At 33.8% G+C, this 19,205-nt stretch overlaps 1 protein-coding gene across 5 annotated transcripts in view; it reads left to right on the top strand.

Moving 5' to 3' along the window:
• Nucleotides 1-19,205, top strand: part of NIPBL (NIPBL cohesin loading factor) — a 200,167-nt gene that overhangs the window by 124,595 nt on the left and 56,367 nt on the right. For all 5 annotated transcript variants that reach the window (XM_042951844.1, XM_042951836.1, XM_042951868.1 and 2 more), the window contains 11 exons: nucleotides 1,765-1,947; nucleotides 6,330-6,527; nucleotides 6,783-6,854; nucleotides 6,943-7,032; nucleotides 8,584-8,687; nucleotides 11,222-11,308; nucleotides 13,628-13,859; nucleotides 15,270-15,421; nucleotides 15,983-16,063; nucleotides 16,512-16,612; nucleotides 17,931-18,069. In XM_042951844.1, the coding sequence (XP_042807778.1) occupies nucleotides 1,765-1,947; nucleotides 6,330-6,527; nucleotides 6,783-6,854; nucleotides 6,943-7,032; nucleotides 8,584-8,687; nucleotides 11,222-11,308; nucleotides 13,628-13,859; nucleotides 15,270-15,421; nucleotides 15,983-16,063; nucleotides 16,512-16,612; nucleotides 17,931-18,069 (1,439 nt within the window). The remainder of the gene's footprint in view (nucleotides 1-1,764; nucleotides 1,948-6,329; nucleotides 6,528-6,782; nucleotides 6,855-6,942; nucleotides 7,033-8,583; nucleotides 8,688-11,221; nucleotides 11,309-13,627; nucleotides 13,860-15,269; nucleotides 15,422-15,982; nucleotides 16,064-16,511; nucleotides 16,613-17,930; nucleotides 18,070-19,205) is intronic.

Genomic DNA, 19,205 nt, shown 5'->3' with positions numbered 1-19,205 from the left:
CTGTGAATGACAGGTAATCAGAAAGCATTTATTGAGCATTTATAAATTATTAAAATAAATTAAGATAAATTATAGGCCATGTGGAAAGGGGAAGGTAAATACTAGAAGACATGATCCTTCCATCAAAAAAGAACCACACATTTAATTAGAGGTGCTCAAGACGTTAAGGACTTTTAAATGAGATGCATGTTGTATTTACCTTTGGGCTGAACATATGGACAATCCAAAGCTAAAGTTGGTTTCTTTTACTTGTAGCAATATTCTGAAAAGACCTCACTGATAAAGTACAGTTAAATTAAGAAAGCCAGCACAGAGTAATGTTACATGATTTGAAAGTGACACAGATAAGTTACACTCAACATTAGTCTGTCAGGATTCTCAGCAATGAATTCTTTGGAATACTACCAGTCACAAGTATTACATCTTTATTGGGTAAAATTTTTGCTATGCGTGTCCTTAGAAGAGTAAAAGACTAAAGGTTACTGAAATAACTCTTTCATGATGTTCAATAAAAATTGCATGAAGAATAAAAAAAAGATTATTCTTCCATTGAGATTAATAATCTATGTTTTATATTCTTAAATTATTGGGATTGAATACTGAGGCTTTGAAATTATCTTAATCAGTACCCATTCATTTTTGTCATGATTTATTTTTATCCTTTACATAAGCACTATTAAAATTCAAATGTTGTAGTGTTAATGTCGATTATAGTTACTAATATTCCCCGTTATAATCCACTAAAGTACTCTTTGCTCCCAGTTTCTAAAATTTAGCAGCTAAGACCTCATTTTTGTACTTCCACTAAAAAATTTACAAGGGTAAGTAAAGTAAGTTAAAATTGTCATCATCAAGGACAAATTATCCTGAATAAATAGCTTTTGCTACTTCTTTATTTTTAAGCTCTCAATAAGATGTTAAGAATTTATTTCTTCATTTGTAGTATTTGTGTATTTGTGTGTATGTGTGTAGGATTAAATAGTAAATATTATGTTAATGTTATTATGCTGATATATTTTTATTCCGTCATTACTTTTTCATGGGAAAATATGAACTTATTTCATGACAGACTTGAATTTACTATTTTCAATTATAGACAATTATATTTTTAAATATTTTTGTTTTGTTTATCCTGCCTTTCATGTTCCTTTATCTTCAGTTAAATGCATATATTGGTTTATCTGTTTGAGGAAGTTCTTTGGAATACTAAAGGCATTACCATGCCTCTCGAATAGACAGTGATAGGTAAAAGCATGTAAAACTCTGGTCTCAGCCGTATCACACAACCACCAAGATCATAGATGAAGAGAAGGAGGTGCTAAGTGTCTTCCAACTCTTCTAATCTGCACGGAGAGAGAGCCTTACTTTCAAACTAACTGGTATAGACCTCTGTAAAACAAATGGGGGTGCTACCAAGAATGCAAAATGAATCCCCTAGTACAAATACGCTAGTCAATGCCAGTGGATTCATAGTTTTAGAAAGTTTTTAGTCTGTGCAGACAAATGAAGGCATTATATCAAAAACCGATGATATAACTACCCTTTTTATATTTTTTAAGTTGTTATATAATGATACATGTATAAAAACTGCATTATCAGGTCAGGGTTGAGCCTATTACAGTTTTAAATATGTGTTTTATTAAAATACAAAGCTGACTTAGAAAACGTATATAAATACTAGTATTTCATTTTCATTGTTCTAATTTAGTTAAAATTTCCCTTTTATCTTCAGATTTAAATTTTTTTCTTACCTTTCATTAATAGGTAGTATAGATCAATCAGTGTTAAAAGAATTACCCCCCGAACTTCTGGCAGAAATTGAATCCACCATGCCACTTTGTGAACGTGTGAAAATGAATAAACGCAAGCGTAGCACAGTTAATGAAAAGCCAAAATATGCTGAAATCAGTTCAGATGAAGATAATGATAGTGATGAAGCTTTTGAATGTAAGTATCACATAATTTTATTATTACTTTAGAATTAAAACGCAGGTTGATATGTTTGTCTCATTCATAATTTGGGGGGTTAGGAACAGTACAGTGATCTTAATTCTTAATAACTTAGTATAGCAAGGCTTTTTCTTTATACTAAAAAACGTGTGACAGATGAGATCAGTTGGCACCAAGAAAAAAAATTTTAATGAGCTATGGTTAGTGTCAAATAACACAGGTATGTGTCTGTATTTAGCAAACATTTATTGAGTTCCTACTATATATGTTAGGCACTGAGATTAAAAATATAAATAAGATGTGGCCCCTGTCTTTAAAGAGCCTTCAGTCTAATGGGGGAAATATGTAAACAGTTGTAGCACAGTGAGAAAAGTACAGTGATAATAAGTAAATCCAGGGTGCTATGGGAGCACATTGGATTGACATCAAAATTATACTTGGGTTTCAGGGAACGCTTACTGGAAGAGGTGACACTTGAGTTGAGTCTTGAAGGACACATAGGAGATAGCCAGGTGAAGAAATATTTAAAACCATACTATCACTAAATTATGAATGGATTAGCCACATTGCCAATTATCTGTGTGGTTTGGACCTGGCTTCTCCTTTTTGCCCAGCTGTGTCCTGGAATTCCTCCCTTGTTTCACTGTTTTCCAGAGCTGGCTTCTTCACTACACAGCTACCTCTCTACAACACTGTGATCACCTGTCTTTGCACTAGACTTGCTATACCTCGCCTGTCTTCCTACTGGTCCACTGAAAAAGTTCTTCTCTTTTATCCCTATCTTCCTTCTTCTGGAGCAAGAGAATTGAGCCTAGCCAAGAGGGGTCAGCAACCTTGTTTGACTTAAACGGCATTCAGTGGAAACAGACTATGGGAGATCTTCACTTGTGTGCCAACTGACTTAGTCATTTTGACCAAAAGAACTGGGAAGACCTCCAGTGTATTCTACCTTTTCCACCTAGTTTCCATAGATTGAGGTGTGACAAGCAAGGGCAGGAAGGACAGATGCATGCTGCTAATTTTAAATGTATATTGCTGATGGAAATCCTTCACCTCCTCCAAAGTTTTTAATGTTCATTTACTCTGATTTTCTTTAAATTGTGAGCTCTTGAGCTATGAGCAGTAGGCTATAAATACTGAACAAATCTGAAGAAAGTTTTAAAATTGAAATAAAATATATAGCAAAGTTAATCTGACAATTATATGTACAATTGTTATCATTTGTATTCTCATGAGATGTATTTACATGGAATATATTTCAATGGCTAAACTTAATACTTTTTTTATTATAATCAAACATTTTGGTCATATGGGAACATATATTCTGGAAAGGGATAGGAGAAAGGAGATCTGGTGGCTCATAAACTCACTCCCCTTTATAGACATGCCTCTCCTTCACTCTCTCTCCTGCTCCCTAAAACATCACCCATTTCTAAAGGGAGTAGTTAAGAAGGAGGAGTTATTTAATTGCAGACTGATTTCAAATCACACTTCAACTCCCATTTCACTGAGAGCGGCTGAGCTCCTCTCATTGCTAAGCTGAGGAGAATTTTGAAGCTACCTTGCAGTTAAGTAGAAAGAATAGCACAATCAGAAATGGCCATCAAGTGTAAGAGAAGAGAGCCACACATGCCTTATGTTTGTCATTAGTGCAGCCACTATTCTTTGCTTTCTGTTAGGAGAGCTCTCATTTCATCTTATGGAAGCACTTAGTGTCATCTTAAAGCCATGAACCCTGTTATATCTGTTTCCAAGTGTACTGAAAGCTCGTATCAGAGAACCTCAGCTTCAGCCCTTGCCAGGAGGAAGAAAAGTTTCTCTGGATTTTTTAAGAGACTTCAGAGTAGCTTCCTGTTTTTCTAATTTCTATACAAGTAACTATAGAAAAATTTACTCTGGAGCCGCTGATTTGAGAGATGGAGGAATTGCAATTGGTAGTTTACATAAACAAACACATTGTCATTATACCACAACAAAAACAATGCAGTGAGAATATAGTGTAATACAAAATGTAAAAGTAGTATGAGAACATAAACACAAGCGTTATGCTGCTTTGAGAGAGACCGTTTGAAACTTAAGGTTTTACTGCAGTTTAATCAAATTGCACTCCTGAAAATCTAAAACTAAGGCAATTGTTTTGTTGAAGGATGGGGGAAAGGTTGAGGGGTAACTTTGAACGTTGGGCCACATAGATCTGGATAGCCATAGCACAACTACAAGGTCAGTGTGTTGCTGGGGAAGGAGGGAAGATGTAAGCTAAAAAGCAATGTAGGTGAAAGTTAGGGAAGGTGGAAGACACTCAAGTCATATTTTATCTACCTGTCTACTGAGCTCCTCCCCTATTTCTTGAGAGTAATAGCAAAAGAATAAACTAGTAACAATGAATTGGGATCCTGGTAACCTTATTACAACACACTGTATCATAGAAGTTGGGTGGGAATTTTTTCTAACTTGCCGTCCTATTTTTATCCAAATTTCCTAAAGTTTAATGGATGTGAAACAAAAAATCTTCAAGGCCTATAAAAATTATCACCGGTACGGTATTTTGTATGTTCTTGCTAACAACTGTAAGATTTTTCAAGCGTTTTCTAATCATAGAATTGAATGCTTGAAATGGATTTCGTATGAAATTAAGTTTCAAAAGGACTAGGTCATATTTGAGGTCATAGAATTCTTTCTGAACAAGTTTGCTTATTAGTTGTTTTTCCTCATGTTTGATAGGTATGTTAGTACTTGTTGAAAAAGTATTTAGTGAATGCTAAATGTTTCTCTGACACACACACACACACACACCCCTTATATTAGTTTATAAGGCAGCCTCTCAACTAAGAGAACGTACTGGGGCATACCCTAATTGCAAAAGGGGAGAAAGTCCTACTTCTTCCTCATATTTCATAGTCAAATTTATGGCTAATTATGAAGAAAATCATTGGAGATTTAAATATATGCATTTACATTTGTCTTTTTTTATGAACCATCTTTCTGTGCCAAGTCTATGACCAAAAAGAGGAAACAAAATTATCTTTTTCTGCCATACTGTCAGTAGATTGGACAGAAGGGTCCAGAACCAGAAACCAAACTAGATTCTCGAATAGGAGCAGCTAAGGCAGCACGTAAGGGTGAGATTAGCCAGAGTGTAGGCATTGCTTATTCACACATAAGGGCACCAGTACAAGCGTAGTAGAATACATCTATCTATGCTAGTAAGATTGGCATCCTTAAATCTAAGAATTTAAGGGGACTCAAGCATTATTTTTGTCTTAAGTATTTGAGTATTGATCATAGTTAGGAATTTGAAATAGAAGTCAGCTACAAGAAAGCAAGGGAGTCACATTTAGTTCAACGATTAGAAAGTATTTCATTGTCAGCAACAAGTGGTCAAAACAAGAATCCCAAGATGTAGGACACATTACTTCTCTAACCTAGTTTTAAGTTGTTGGTACTGCATGCAAGAGCAGGTATGGTAAATATTTGTCACTTGTACTGCCCTCAGGTTCTCACAGGACAGACATTTCTAATCAGTCTTTCTTGCTGAAATATGATGCTTTCTCAAGGAAATATAATGTTCTTGGCAGCTATTACCATTTGATCAGAGTTGATGTGTCAGATGAAATCTGTTTGCCAGTTCTGCCTAGAAGTTCCTGTCAATACTGGTGATTTTAGCAGAATGCTTAGACCCTTGGAAAGATGGGGGAGGGACTGAAGGTAACATACATAAATTTGTTTATATAGCATTTATAAGCTTAAAAGCTTTTTTCTTTGGGTTTAAGCAAATATGTTATTGGGGAACTGAATTCAGTGTGAGTATTTACAACTGTATGGATTTATTCTCTGTAGGCCTGTGACGTTAGATTATCAGTCTGTTGAATTTATACCTAAATTGTGGGCTTAACTTGACTTTTAATTGTTGGTATACATGGTTACCCCATATTCTATAACACTTTCTCAAAAGTTTACTTTTCCTCCAAACCCTACTCCCCATCAGTAATCTAAATGCTTTAAGGTGTTTCTGTTTTTCGTCCAAATCCTAAATAAAGATTGTTTTGCATGCCTTAATTCATCCTGATGGTTAGATATTATCTTTACTGACTCGCTGATTATATCTTTCTTTGAAATGAGTGCTGTTTCATTCCCAGAACATTCCTATCTATATTTGTTAGCAAACGAAATTCATGTAAAAATCTTTAAATGTAGATAGATATTGCTAAAATAAGTGATACTATTTCTATACCATAATTCATATTTCTGATTAAACAGAAAAACTCAGAATTTCCTAGACCCACACAATGATTTTCCCCCATGTGGTAAATTTGTGAAGTACAAGCTTTAATAGTCTTTTTAAATGAGGTAAATTATTTGTCATGGGGATTTGCTTTTAGCCTCTAGGAAACGACATAAAAAAGATGATGATAAAGCTTGGGAATATGAAGAACGTGACAGAAGAAGCTCTGGGGATCATAGGAGAAGTGGCCACTCTCATGAAGGAAGAAGGAGTTCAGGTGGTGGTCGTTATCGAAACCGAAGCCCATCAGATTCTGACATGGAAGATTATTCTCCTCCTCCCAGCCTTAGTGAGGGTAATACATCAGTATCAACGGATTTCTTACATAAGCCACCTTAAATTTAGGGGTTTAACTTTGAAGACTCTTTGATACTTTTTTCTGAGTTCATTAACAACTCCTAATTGTTAATCAAGACAAAAGTATGTATTTAGTTTGGAATGGCAGTGGTTATTGTTTAAGTATTTAATGTTCTGGAAGAACCTAAGCGCAAGAATAGAAATATTTTAAGTTGTCTTTCCTGTATTTCAACATTTCTTCTGTTTGATTTAGTTGCTAGAAAAATGAAGAAAAAAGAAAAACAGAAGAAGAGGAAAGCTTATGAACCAAAACTAACACCTGAAGGTAAATTTTTGTCTTTGTTCACAGTGTTCAACTTCAGTATTCTACTTGTAATATGATCATAATAAGTTTTTATTTTTTCTTTTTGTAGAAATGATGGATTCTTCAACTTTTAAGAGATTCACAGCCTCAATAGAGAATATTTTGGATAATTTAGAAGATATGGATTTTACTGCATTTGGTAAAATCATTTTAATATATATTTACTTCTAAATATAAAATCAATTTTAAATGTATTTATTTACCTATGTGTCTAGCTTTCTGCCAGTTATCTAGTAGATACAGAGGCATGATTAAGTGCTCTCAAGCAACTTGAAATCTGGTTTAGAGTCAAGTGTAGTCTATATTGTCAAGAAATTGAAAACTTTAGTATAAAAATCAGGTATTATTAATTATTGATAGTGTCTTAAGAATCCTGAAAGTGCAGTTACCAAGGTAGGTGAGAGTAATTAATGCAGGTAAGACTTAAGTAGGTCCTAGATAAGGACCTAAGTACTAATTTGAGCAAGGATGCAGAAACAGGAACCCATGCATCTGCTCATTTATTCTTATAGCCAATATTTATTGAATACTTGCTCTTTGTCACTAATATATTAAATGCTAGAGATCCAAAGATAAATATCCCAGCTCCTGGTTTCAAGTAATACAGAATCTAATACGGAAAACAAAATAGTAAACCAATTAACATACAATAGGATTAATGTAATATTTATATATTCCTTTTATAATATGTAAAGATCATATCTATAAATATAAAAATGTAATGTGCTTGCAGTGTTTAGAGCTATTCTCAACCATTGTATGTCACCTTCAGCTGGTACAAACATTTTACCTAATTTTACAAAAGCCATGTGATATACAATAATTTCTGATACGAGTCCATCTATTTGAAAATGCCTTAAAAGGTATATTACCCTTTATATTATATTACCCTTGATTTTAAAAATATTTGTTTTGTCAGAGTTACTTGCCTAAGTATCATTAATGCATATCTCCATTATTTGGAGTAGCAGTTTTGTCATTTATAAAACTCCAGTGGTGTGCTGAGACACTGTCTCCCATGTCATTGAAGATCCCAACCAGAAGACAGATGACACTCTCAAATTGGGATAGTTTGAGGAGGACTTACTTACAAACAGACCAGTTTCAGAGTTAGGGACAGAATAGTGCCAGAATCCAGGGTTAACAACCATGAAACTGTTACCATCGCTGCTCCGAAAGGAACAAGGGTAAAGAGAAGTTACCAGAACTCTCACTCTGTAGGGAAAAAAATATCGTAGACTGCCTTGAAAAAAGGCAGTAACCTTTTGGTTGGAGGACATAGGCAGCCTGAGGAGACCGTACAAGGAAGGAGTCACGGATATAAATACCCTGACCTCACTCTCCTTCTCTTTAGATCTTCTGACAGGGCACCCCACTAGCTGTACCCAAACAGAAGCCAGAGGGCATGAGAGACTGTTATGTAGTGCACACAGGTCAGCCCCCTGGGGCAGAGAACTTGGTTGAGAGTGAAGACACGAGATCTGAGTCCTCTTTCCATCCCAGTCAGAGCTCTAGTTTTAATCCCTGTCCTCGCTTGTTACGGGTGCGCTTGAGGTGTGCAGAAGCCTCTTAGGATGTTATTTGTTTAGTTTGTTTGTATTTGTCTATGTGTCCAGAAATTTTATTAAAAAATTAAACTTACTATTTTGAGCTATGTATTCTCCCTTAATTATTTGGTTTGGTTTTTCAGGTGATGATGATGAAATTCCTCAGGAACTTCTCTTAGGAAAACACCAGCTTAATGAACTCGGCAGTGAATCTGCTAAAATTAAAGCAATGGGTATAATGGATAAGGTATCTCACTAAAGTAAAATTTATATATTTACTTAAGGTCTGATCTTTGAAATTAAAGTTTCCAAGGCAAATTACAAAGTTTACATAAAGTAAATAATACTGAAAACAATTTCTGGTTGCCTTCTGAGAGGCTAACTGAATTTTTTTTTTTTTTTTAAACTTGAATCAAAGAAATATTCTGTAAATTATTCTAAAGAAAACTGTATCATTGCACCGAAAGAGGCATGGGCCTGGATTTTTTTTTCCACTGTTTTTCTTGTTATTGTCTCAGATATTCAGATTATTTAAATGTAGAAATACACTAAATTTTTCCTTGGCATTTGCTTTAGCCATTTAGAGTGGTAAAAGGGTAATGCTACAGTTTCAGCACATTAATTGTTAATAAGTACATAGCCTCATTGCTGTAGGCTTTATAATAATTTTTGTGAGTTGTCTTTCCTGTGAGCTCTCTGTTGCTAAATAGTCTCATTCTTTTCTAATGAAATAGCAGAGTATTTTTCATTGATAATAACTTCAGACAATAGTGACAGCATCAAGGGATGGCTTCCCATAATCTTTATGAGCCACCATTTACTTCCTGAACTACTGCATGATTGCTGTGCAGATACAATTTCTAGATGAATCCTCTCTCCTCCTCTTCTCTCTCTCTTTTTTTTTTTAATTTATTTATTTATTTTGAGAGAGAGAGCGAGAGAGAACGTATGAGTGGGAGGGGCAGAGAGAGAATCCCAGGCATGCTCCATGCTGTCAGCACAGAGCTAGATGCCAGGCTCGATCTCACAAACCATAAGATCATGACCTGAGCCATCCAGGTGCCCCTCTCCTCTTCTAACCAGGGCAGGTTCCCTGTTGTACAGAATTATCTGTTCTCTGTATCTGCGAATTGGGTTGGTTTTTGTTGGTTTTAGATTCCACAGGTGAGATCATATGTCATTTGTCTTTGACTTATTTCTCTTAGTGTAATGCCCTCAAGGACCAATCATGTTGTCACATATGGCAAGATTTCCTTTTTTATGGCAAAATAATATTCCATCGTGTATATACCACATTTTGTTTGCCCATTCATCCATCTCTGGACACTGCGGATGTTTCCATGTCTTGGCTATTGTAAATAATGATGCAGTGAACATGGGGGTGCATATATCTTTTTAAGTTAGTGTTTTCTTCTCCTTCACATAAATACCTAGAAGTGGAATTGATGGATCTTATGGTAGTTCTATTTTTAGTTTTTTGAGGACCCTCCATATTGTTTTCCATAGTGGCTGCACCCAATTACATTCCCACCAGCAGTGCACAAGGGTTTCCATGAGCCAGACATATCACATAGTTAACCAATAATTAATGTGCTATTAGTTCATAGTATTGCTATGTGCAGAGAGAGAGATTGATTTATTGTATAGGAATATGTCATCAGTTTTCTGAGATGACACTTCCAATCCTAAATTTATTTCATAAATTCTGTTATTATATATAGCTATTATTTCTGTTTCACAAAGTGAATTTGCTGAGTATTTTCAAAGTATGGGAAGTTTACCAAAGTCTCAGTAGTTTAGGGGCACCTCGGTGGCTCAGTTGGCTGTGTCGGACCCTTGATTTTGGCTCAGGTCATGATCTCACAGTTCGTGAGATCTGGCTCTGTGTCAGGCTTTGTGCTGACAGTGTGGAGCCTGCTTGGGATTCTCTCTCTCTGTCCCTCCCTAATTTGTGTGCCCATTTTTCTTCCCCACCCCTTCTCTCTTTCAAAATAAATAACCTTTTTTTTTTTTTTTTTTTTTTTTTTTTTAAGTCTTGGTAGTTTGGGGCCCCTGGGTGGCTCAGTCGGGTTAAGCATCCAACTTTGGCTCCAGTCGTGATCTCATGGTTCGTGGGTTCAAACCCCGTGTTGGGCTCTGTGCTGACAGCTTAGAGCCTAGAGCCTGCTTCACATTCTGTGTCTCCCTCTCTCTCTGTCCCTCTCCCGCTTGCACTCTGTCTCTCTCTCTCTCTCAAAAATAAACATTAAAATAAAAATTTAGGGGCTCAGTTGGTTAAGCATCCGACTTGCTCAGGTCATGATCTCACAGTTCATGGGTTGGAGCCCCACGTGCTGCTCTGTGTTGACAGCTCAGAGCCTGGAGCCTACTTCCGATTCTGTCTCCCTCTCTCTCTCTGATCCTCCCCCACTTGTGTTCCTTCTCTCTCTCTCCAAAAAGTCTCAGTATGCGTGTGTGTTCGTTCGTTCATATGCATGTTCAGGGTCACTGCCACAAGAACAGGGGCCAGGCATCAGAACAAACTCAATCTTCACAAGCTATATGTTAAGAGTAGTAATGTGCATTTGTGCCCATTCTTTGTTTGCTTTTCTGTCCTTGAGAAACAAGGGATTAATTCTCTACATAATTCAGATTTAAATAGAGAATCTAAGTGGGAAAATTTTCTTTTCTCACTCTTTAATATATTCTGTAGCCCAAAGGTGATCATTGTACACAATGTTTCTTGAATCATTTATTACTTTTACAAATGATTGATTTTAAAAAATTGTGTTGCTATTTCAGCTTTCCACTGACAAAACTGTGAAAGTCCTAAATATCTTGGAGAAGAATATTCAAGATGGGTCCAAGCTTTCCACTTTGTTAAATCATGTAAGTTTAAGATCCATATTGTTAATTTTACCTTTACCTTTACTAAAGTTTTTCCAAAAGAACTTTGATTTGTAGGGAAATCCCAAATTTCATTAATTTAAGCTAAACTACCATTTGCTAGTTATGTTCATTAGCGTTGCTGCTAAATTACAGTTAGTAATTCAAAATTACATTGTCAGTTCACTGCTTTGACATAAGCAACAGATTTAAATTCATTTCAGTTTACAGAACTGATCTTTAATCTTACATTATGCTCTTCCTGGTGTAAGTGGATGAGTGTGTTTAAAATATTTTTTCATTTATGAAATGATAGTAATTCTTTTTCTTGACCTTTCCTGAAGAATTAAATAGTTAGAAACTTTATGTTGATTTCCTAATGTATCCTAAAACAGGAATCCTTATATACCATTTTTATACCTTGTTCAAATGGTCATTGAAAAGATTAAATCAAATAATTCATGTTAAGTACTTAACAGTGTCTCCACATCTTAAGTTCTCAATAAACATTAGCAAATGTTAATGTATTTTAGTACCTTTATGTGAAAAGCAGTAGCAACATAATGTAATGGTTTATAAACTGATTAAAATAAATGACCTGGAATCTACCTTCCTAGCAGTGTAGCTGACTTTCAAAATCATGTCTATATTCAAATTGATCTTGATAGCTCTACCATTAATGAATAGAAACACTGATGCTTATAGGCATTTATTATGAGGTAAGAATTTGGGAAAGTTTTGAGTTACTGAATTTTCCTTATTTTTAAAACCTGATTATAAAACTATTGTATTTATTATAGAAAATTTCCAAAACACAACAAGCTCAAAACGGTCCGTCCATATTCTCATCTAGCAGTAACCACTATTAACACTTTTGATGTATCCTAAAACACTTAGTACATGCACTGGATCTTATGAGAGAAGTGTTCTTGGTATTTGTAGAAGCCACAGGATTGCTAAGTGATCTACATGGAATAAAAAATCTAGAAAAATAATCTCACGATATTTCTATTAAATATATCTATATTTTTCCAATGCCCTTTTTAAATTAGTTTTTGAATGAGAAACAGAGGGCCTAGAGAAACCTATAGTGGCAATCTACTACGTCCTTAATCTACAAATTTTTTTAAAAGACTTTGACAAGAAATTGTAACAAATGTCAAGAATCTAGAGTTCTGGAGAGCTGGCAGACTCAGTCTTACTGAAATTATTCTACTTCCTGAAGCCTTAGCATTATTTAATGTGTTGCAGGTAGCCTTAACATTTGGCATGAATGATGAACGTTCTTAACTGACTATTCCATACAACAATTTTATTGTCTAAGAAAGGCTACTTTATCTTATTTTTTTGAGTAGGTATGTAAGCAGTAAAATGAAAAAAAGCTTAGAGAAGTAGGAAAAAATAATGGAGTTTTTAGGCATTAGTGATTAGAAAGCCCTTCTCTGCTTTACATATATCATGATTTTGTTTGTTTCATTTCCCAATGTATATAAGCTTTGAATAACATGCATTTGAAAGTATTCCTGGAGTATAAAGTTTGTATTTCATAAGTTAAGGATGTGATAGGATTCTCACTCTCAAAGTAAGATTAAAAGCACTCCTTCCCAATTATAATGTAAGTATGTAAATTAAAATGCAGTCTTCTGTCAGTTGAATTATCCATTTTAGAAAATAAATTATGTTTTCAGTAGTCTGCATAATAACCACTTTAATCTCTGTTTCAAAAATACAGTGATGTTTGAAAACAAGTAATAGGAATGAGACTATTACATTTTACTACTTTTAAGTGAGGTCTACTGTTGTTTTCATATTTGCTTCGTTCTCACAATAGCAAGCAGAACTTACAAAGTTTTGACTGTCATAATGTTTATACCCCAAACACAAAATTATTTATATAAATTACAGTCTTTAGCTAATAAATCTTAGGTTTGGATAAAGTACATAGAAGATAAAGATAACTATAACTTTGTCATTGGAGTGTCATCTAGTGGTGAAATTAGGAGATAGAGTATATTATGTTTGAAAACTTTGAAATAAAAATCTTAAAGTAATATCAGTTTTGTACTTCATTCCTGATGTTCATGCATGTACATGCACTGGGGCACTTGACTGGCAGTAGAGCATATGACTCTTGATCTCAGGGTCGTGAGTTCAAGCCTCACATTGGGTGTAGAGCTTACTTTAAAAAAAAAAAAAAAGTACATACATAAAAATACTTAACATGTTTCCGCTAGGGAAAATCAAATATATCTCTTTTTTAATATATATTTTAACCTATAAATGTGTTTGTTTCCATTTTACTAACAATGTGCTGTTTTATAGAATAATGATACTGAAGAAGAAGAAAGATTATGGAGAGACCTTATTATGGAGAGAGTTACAAAATCAGCAGATGCCTGTCTTACAACTATCAACATTATGACATCCCCTAACATGCCAAAAGCTGTATATATTGAGGATGTAATTGAAAGAGTTATACAATACACTAAATTTCATTTGCAGAATACGCTTTATCCTCAGTATGATCCTGTTTACAGACTAGATCCTCATGGAGGTTGGTTTGCCTTTTTATATTGAAAGTTGTTGAGTATAATGTCAAAATTTTCTATAATTTTATTATGTTGGATGGGTCAGAATGCAAGAACTTAAAATGGCCAAAAATTATTAGATCCCATAAATTATAATAAATACTGGCTTTAATTTACCTAGAGTATAGAACTTTTAGTTAATCTAGTACTGTTTAAGTATAATTTCTTTAGCAAATATTTACATATATTAGAAGTAATTTCTACTGGTTAGGGAAAAATCCCAGATAATATGAGCTTTTGGTTCTATTTATCACTTCCCCCTAATTTTATGCAGAATATAGGTTATCCACAAAATGAATTGATTCAAGATGTATATTCTTTGTCTTATTTATAACCTTTATAAATGAACAGTGAAATAGTTAATGTATTTATATTTAAAAAGAGAGGAGGGCACCTGGGTGGCTCAGTTGGTTAAGCGTCCAACTTCGGCTCAGGGCATGATCTCATGATTCACGTGTTCCAGCCCTGTGTTGGGCTCTGTTCTGACGGCTCAGAGCCTGGAGCCTGTTTCCAATTCTGTGTCTCCCTCTGTCTCTGCCCTCTCCTGTTCACGCTGTCTCTTTCTCTCAAAAATAAATAAATGTTAAAAAAAATTTTTTTTTAATAAAAAGAGGGGGATATACTAGGTGTTCATGAATAATCTATAATTAATTACTTATTGTTTAATAATTGCAAGTTAATGGAAAGGGAAATAGAATCTTACCATTCTGCACCAATGAGAAAAAATAGAAAGGTAAGTATTTTATAAGAATTTTGGTAGCCACTGAAATGTGCCATAGATTATCTGTTACAAGAATGATTACTTATAGGGCTCATGGATGGCTCAGTCAGTTAAGCATCGGACTCTTGGTTTTGGCTTAGGTCATGATCTCACCATTCGTGAGATCAAGCCCTGCATTGGGCTCATGCTGATAGTGCAGAGCCTGCTTGGAATATTCTGTCTCTGTCTCTCCCTCTCGAAATAAATAAATTTACAAAAAAAAGAACGACTACTATCTAAATATCCCTAGAGAATAAATTTTTTTTTTTTTTTAAATATTTATTTCTGAGAGAGAGCGAGCAAGGAGGGGAGGGTCAGAGAGAGAGGGAGATAGAATCCCAAGCTGCATTGACAGCGTAGACCTCCACATGGGGCTCAATCTCGCAAACTGAGATAATGACCTGAGTCGGATGCTTAGCCAACCGAGCCACCCAGAGGCCCCGAGAATATTTCTGTTTTAATAAATACCAGCTTTATTTGCCATGTTGTGTATTTATGTACCACCCCCTCCCCCTAGAAAAGTGTTCCCTTAATTCATAAAACAGTTTTATTACTGTTTATTAAAAATTATTAAAAGTTGATAAATTACTTATTTTGAATTTTTTTTTCATTTTAGGAGGCTTGTTAAGTTCAAAAGCAAAACGGGCTAAATGTTCTACCCACAAGCAGAGAGTAATAGTAATGCTTTATAATAAAGTTTGTGACATTGTTAGCAGCTTATCAGAATTGCTAGAGATACAACTTCTCACAGACACAACAATTCTTCAGGTAAGTGTTTTTTGAAGCATTTTGTTACATTTCTAGACCAAACGACTTAAGAATACAGGGTCTGAGTTCAGTATAACCTTGCTTACTCAGTAATAATGGCATCACTATGTTAATTTTTTCCATTCAGAGTATATCTAAAGTGAAGAAATACAAGTCCGAGGAAGTTTTAAAAAGAAACATTTAGGGCACAGGATAGGTGAATGTAGAATCTAAATTCTAGAATTTAGAGTTTAGAGATAAATGATCATTTCCTTTGAAATATGCCAGGATATTTTCATCCAGAGTAGCAAAATGTTTTGTTTCTTTATATTCTTGTGACATTTATCAACCCAACATGGGGAGATCAGAGGAATGGCCACTATAAAGGAAGGTATGTGCTGATGTGTTTGAGGGTGAAAGGAGCAGAAACAGAACTAGGTAGATACTGATGATTAATGAGCGTAAAGAAAATGCTGTCTCAGTTTTTTCTGGTAAGTTTATGAATGTTTTGAAATTTAGTTAATGTAGAATGTTTCTGAAATTAACTAGAGATGTATACTGATTACTTTTTTATGTGTACAGGTATCATCAATGGGAATAACACCATTTTTTGTGGAAAATGTCAGTGAACTACAATTGTGTGCCATTAAGTTAGTCACTGCAGTAAGTATAATCAATTCATACTTTTTGTTATCCCCCCCAGAAAAATATATCCAAACTTGCCAACATTAATGCAGATTCAAGTTTTCCATAGATTTATTTCAACATAAGGACTGTTTTTGTGTGCCTTATATTTTAAACACTTCTAAACTTTTAAAAATACTTCAGTTAATAATTCCTGAATATCTACAATTAAATCAAAATTATTTAAAATCACTTAAATCTTGTCTTTCATCTCTAAGGTAGCATACTCCTATAAATGAAACTAGTATATTCTAACTTCTACAAGAATGTTATAATTAATGATGGAAAAGTTGTACAGATTAAGTCATTGTCATTGAAGATGTTAAAAACATTTTTATTTTAAATGGCAGATATTTTTTATCACGTGATATAGTATTTCTGTTTTCAAATAATTATAATAATTTGAAATCTTATAATTACTAAACAGGTATTCTCAAGATATGAAAAACATAGGCAGTTAATTTTGGAAGAAATTTTTACTTCACTTGCAAGATTACCAACCAGCAAGAGGAGTTTGAGGAACTTCAGGTAACTAATTATAGCAAAGACCAAGTACAATGAAGAATTGCATTATATTATAATCCTTATATATTTATTCCTCATCATCCCTGATTTTTATTTTAGTGATCAGATAAAAGTGAGGCAATTCAGTCAGAGCAGCATGAAGAATAACTCAGATATGTGCAAAAACAGTGCACATTTGGGGGACTTAAAGAAGTTCCTTCATCCTCAAGTGTAAAAATCTATGATGAGGTTTTTCAGTCTTGGTGCTGTGGACATTTTGGATAGATAATACTTTGTTGCACAAGACTGTTGTTGTATACATTGTAAGATGCTTATTAGCAGCATCCCTGACTTATACCTTCTAGGTGACAAGAGAACCACCGCCTCCCCTTTTAATTGGCACAGCCAAAATTTTCTCCAGACACTGGCAGATGTCCCCTGAGGGTCAAAATCATCCCTGGTTAAGCCGTAATAGAAAATAGGGCTTGAAAAAGTCAAAGGCAGTTCAAGTGTTTTATAGGCCATACTAAGGAACTTAGATTTAATCCTTTATATAGTAGGAAGTCATGGAGACTAAAGGCTCTTAATTCACTAAGCACAGAGTAACTGAGAAATGTTATACACTGCTGTGGTCAGCATGATTTTCTTTGTTGTCATAGGGTATCATTATCATAACTATCATTATAATATTCCTGACTGATTAAGTGTATTAACCTGGCATATAGGATTATGTTTAGATTGCTTTGAAGGCTATCTTACATAAAATAATTATTTTTACCTTAATTTTTTAGCCTCATTGTGTATAGTCTATTAAACCTAAAGAAAACCTATCAGCATATAAGAGAAGTCTTACACCTTTACAGTATCTTTAGAATTGAAGATTTAGAATTTGATTTTTTACATTCTGTGCCACTGGCCTCGTACCCTAGGATAGATGATCAAGAGCTGACTGTGTAGCAAATTTTAATAAGAAAATGAGTACCAGAATCCATGGGCATTTGGAAATCTTGAAGACTTTCCTCATTTTAAAAATCATTTTGAGAAATGTTTGATACTATCCATTTATAAATTTTTATCTGCAGTGCATATAAAGTATAGAAATTTGTATTAAATATTGTATTTTTCCTTTGACCACTTTAATTATCTAAGTATTTATAGGCATTGAATTGGTATTTTTTCTAATTTATTAAAAACAGACATAAGGACACTATTGTAAGCACTAAAGAGATAATGTCTAGAAATATTGGTAAAGCGTCCTGAATTTTCAGATGATAACATGACGAGTCAAGTTGAACTTCTCTTTGTTCTTTGTATGATTTAAATATTTTCTTCTTCATTAAAGGTTAAATAGTAGTGATATGGATGGAGAGCCTATGTATATTCAGATGGTTACAGCACTGGTTTTGCAACTAATTCAGTGTGTTGTACATTTACCATCATCAGAGAAGGACTCTAATTCAGAAGAGGACTCAAATAAAAAAGTAAGGAATCTTTTATAACTCCATACTTTTATAGGAAGCAGCACCTAAATTCTCTACGATTCTTGTAAAACTGAAGTTCTTAATTAGGACTTTTAAGACTGGTCTTTAGGATCCTTATATAGAGGACAGGATTAGTTTTTAGGAAACCTGAGTTCTGGTACTGACGATTTTATCTACTAGTCACAAAACATATAGATCATTTTAATATGAGTTTGTTTGCTCAGTTGTAAATTGGGTATGATAATACCTAACAAGCCTTTTGTACCACCTTGTAAGTTCAAGTGAGATAGTGGATGTGTAAGTGATTATTATAACTGTCTATACTAATGCATACATATAATTGTAATAATATGTAATATGTAATAAAATGTAATTAATTTTCATGCAGAAGTAATGAACACTCTCACTGTTGAGTAAATTATAGCTAAGATTTGCTTTTGGTTTTATAGCTTTTACCTATCAATGCTTATAATTTTTCCAGGTTCTTATAGTATTACAAAAAATTCAAAAGAAACAGGAATGATTCTGTTTCTATATTGTTATTTTCAGAATTTTGTGTATGTATATAATAGTGTATATATATAATTAAGTAAATGAATAAGTGAAAAATGCAGATCAAGAAAGTTGAGGTCACTGTCCCAATCTGATTTTTCTCTCCCCAGTCTTTCCTTCCTTATCTTTGGTAACAGGTATCATGAGAATGTTTAGCTCCTTCCATATATTTATTTATTTATCTGCATAAATTTAATGTAGAATTTTTTTTAATTTACAGAAGTGATATAGCTATTTTTTTCAGTCAACATTGTTATTAATACATAAAACTAATACCAGATTCCTTTTACTTAAACATATATAACTGTATCACAACTTAAGAGTTTCTCTAGGTATACTTAGAAGTAGAATATTAAATAGTGTACATGCATTTTTAACTTGTCAGTTTGCTCAACAAAGTGGTATTTTAGCTTTCTTTCTGTTAGATTTTATTTATTCTGGTCAGTCTGAAATGATACCATATTTTATTTTGTATATTCCTGGTAACTAGTGAGCTTTTTCATGTATTTATTCACCACTGGATTTCTGAAACTTTGAACAGACTGTTTATATCCCGTTCTTTAAATTTCTAATAAAGGAATTGA

This window comes from Panthera leo, chromosome A1 (assembly GCF_018350215.1).
Source record: "Panthera leo isolate Ple1 chromosome A1, P.leo_Ple1_pat1.1, whole genome shotgun sequence".
Lineage (NCBI taxonomy): Eukaryota > Metazoa > Chordata > Mammalia > Carnivora > Felidae > Panthera > Panthera leo.
Note: the sequence above shows the minus strand (reverse complement) of the source record. Positions and strands in the feature narration are given on the sequence as shown.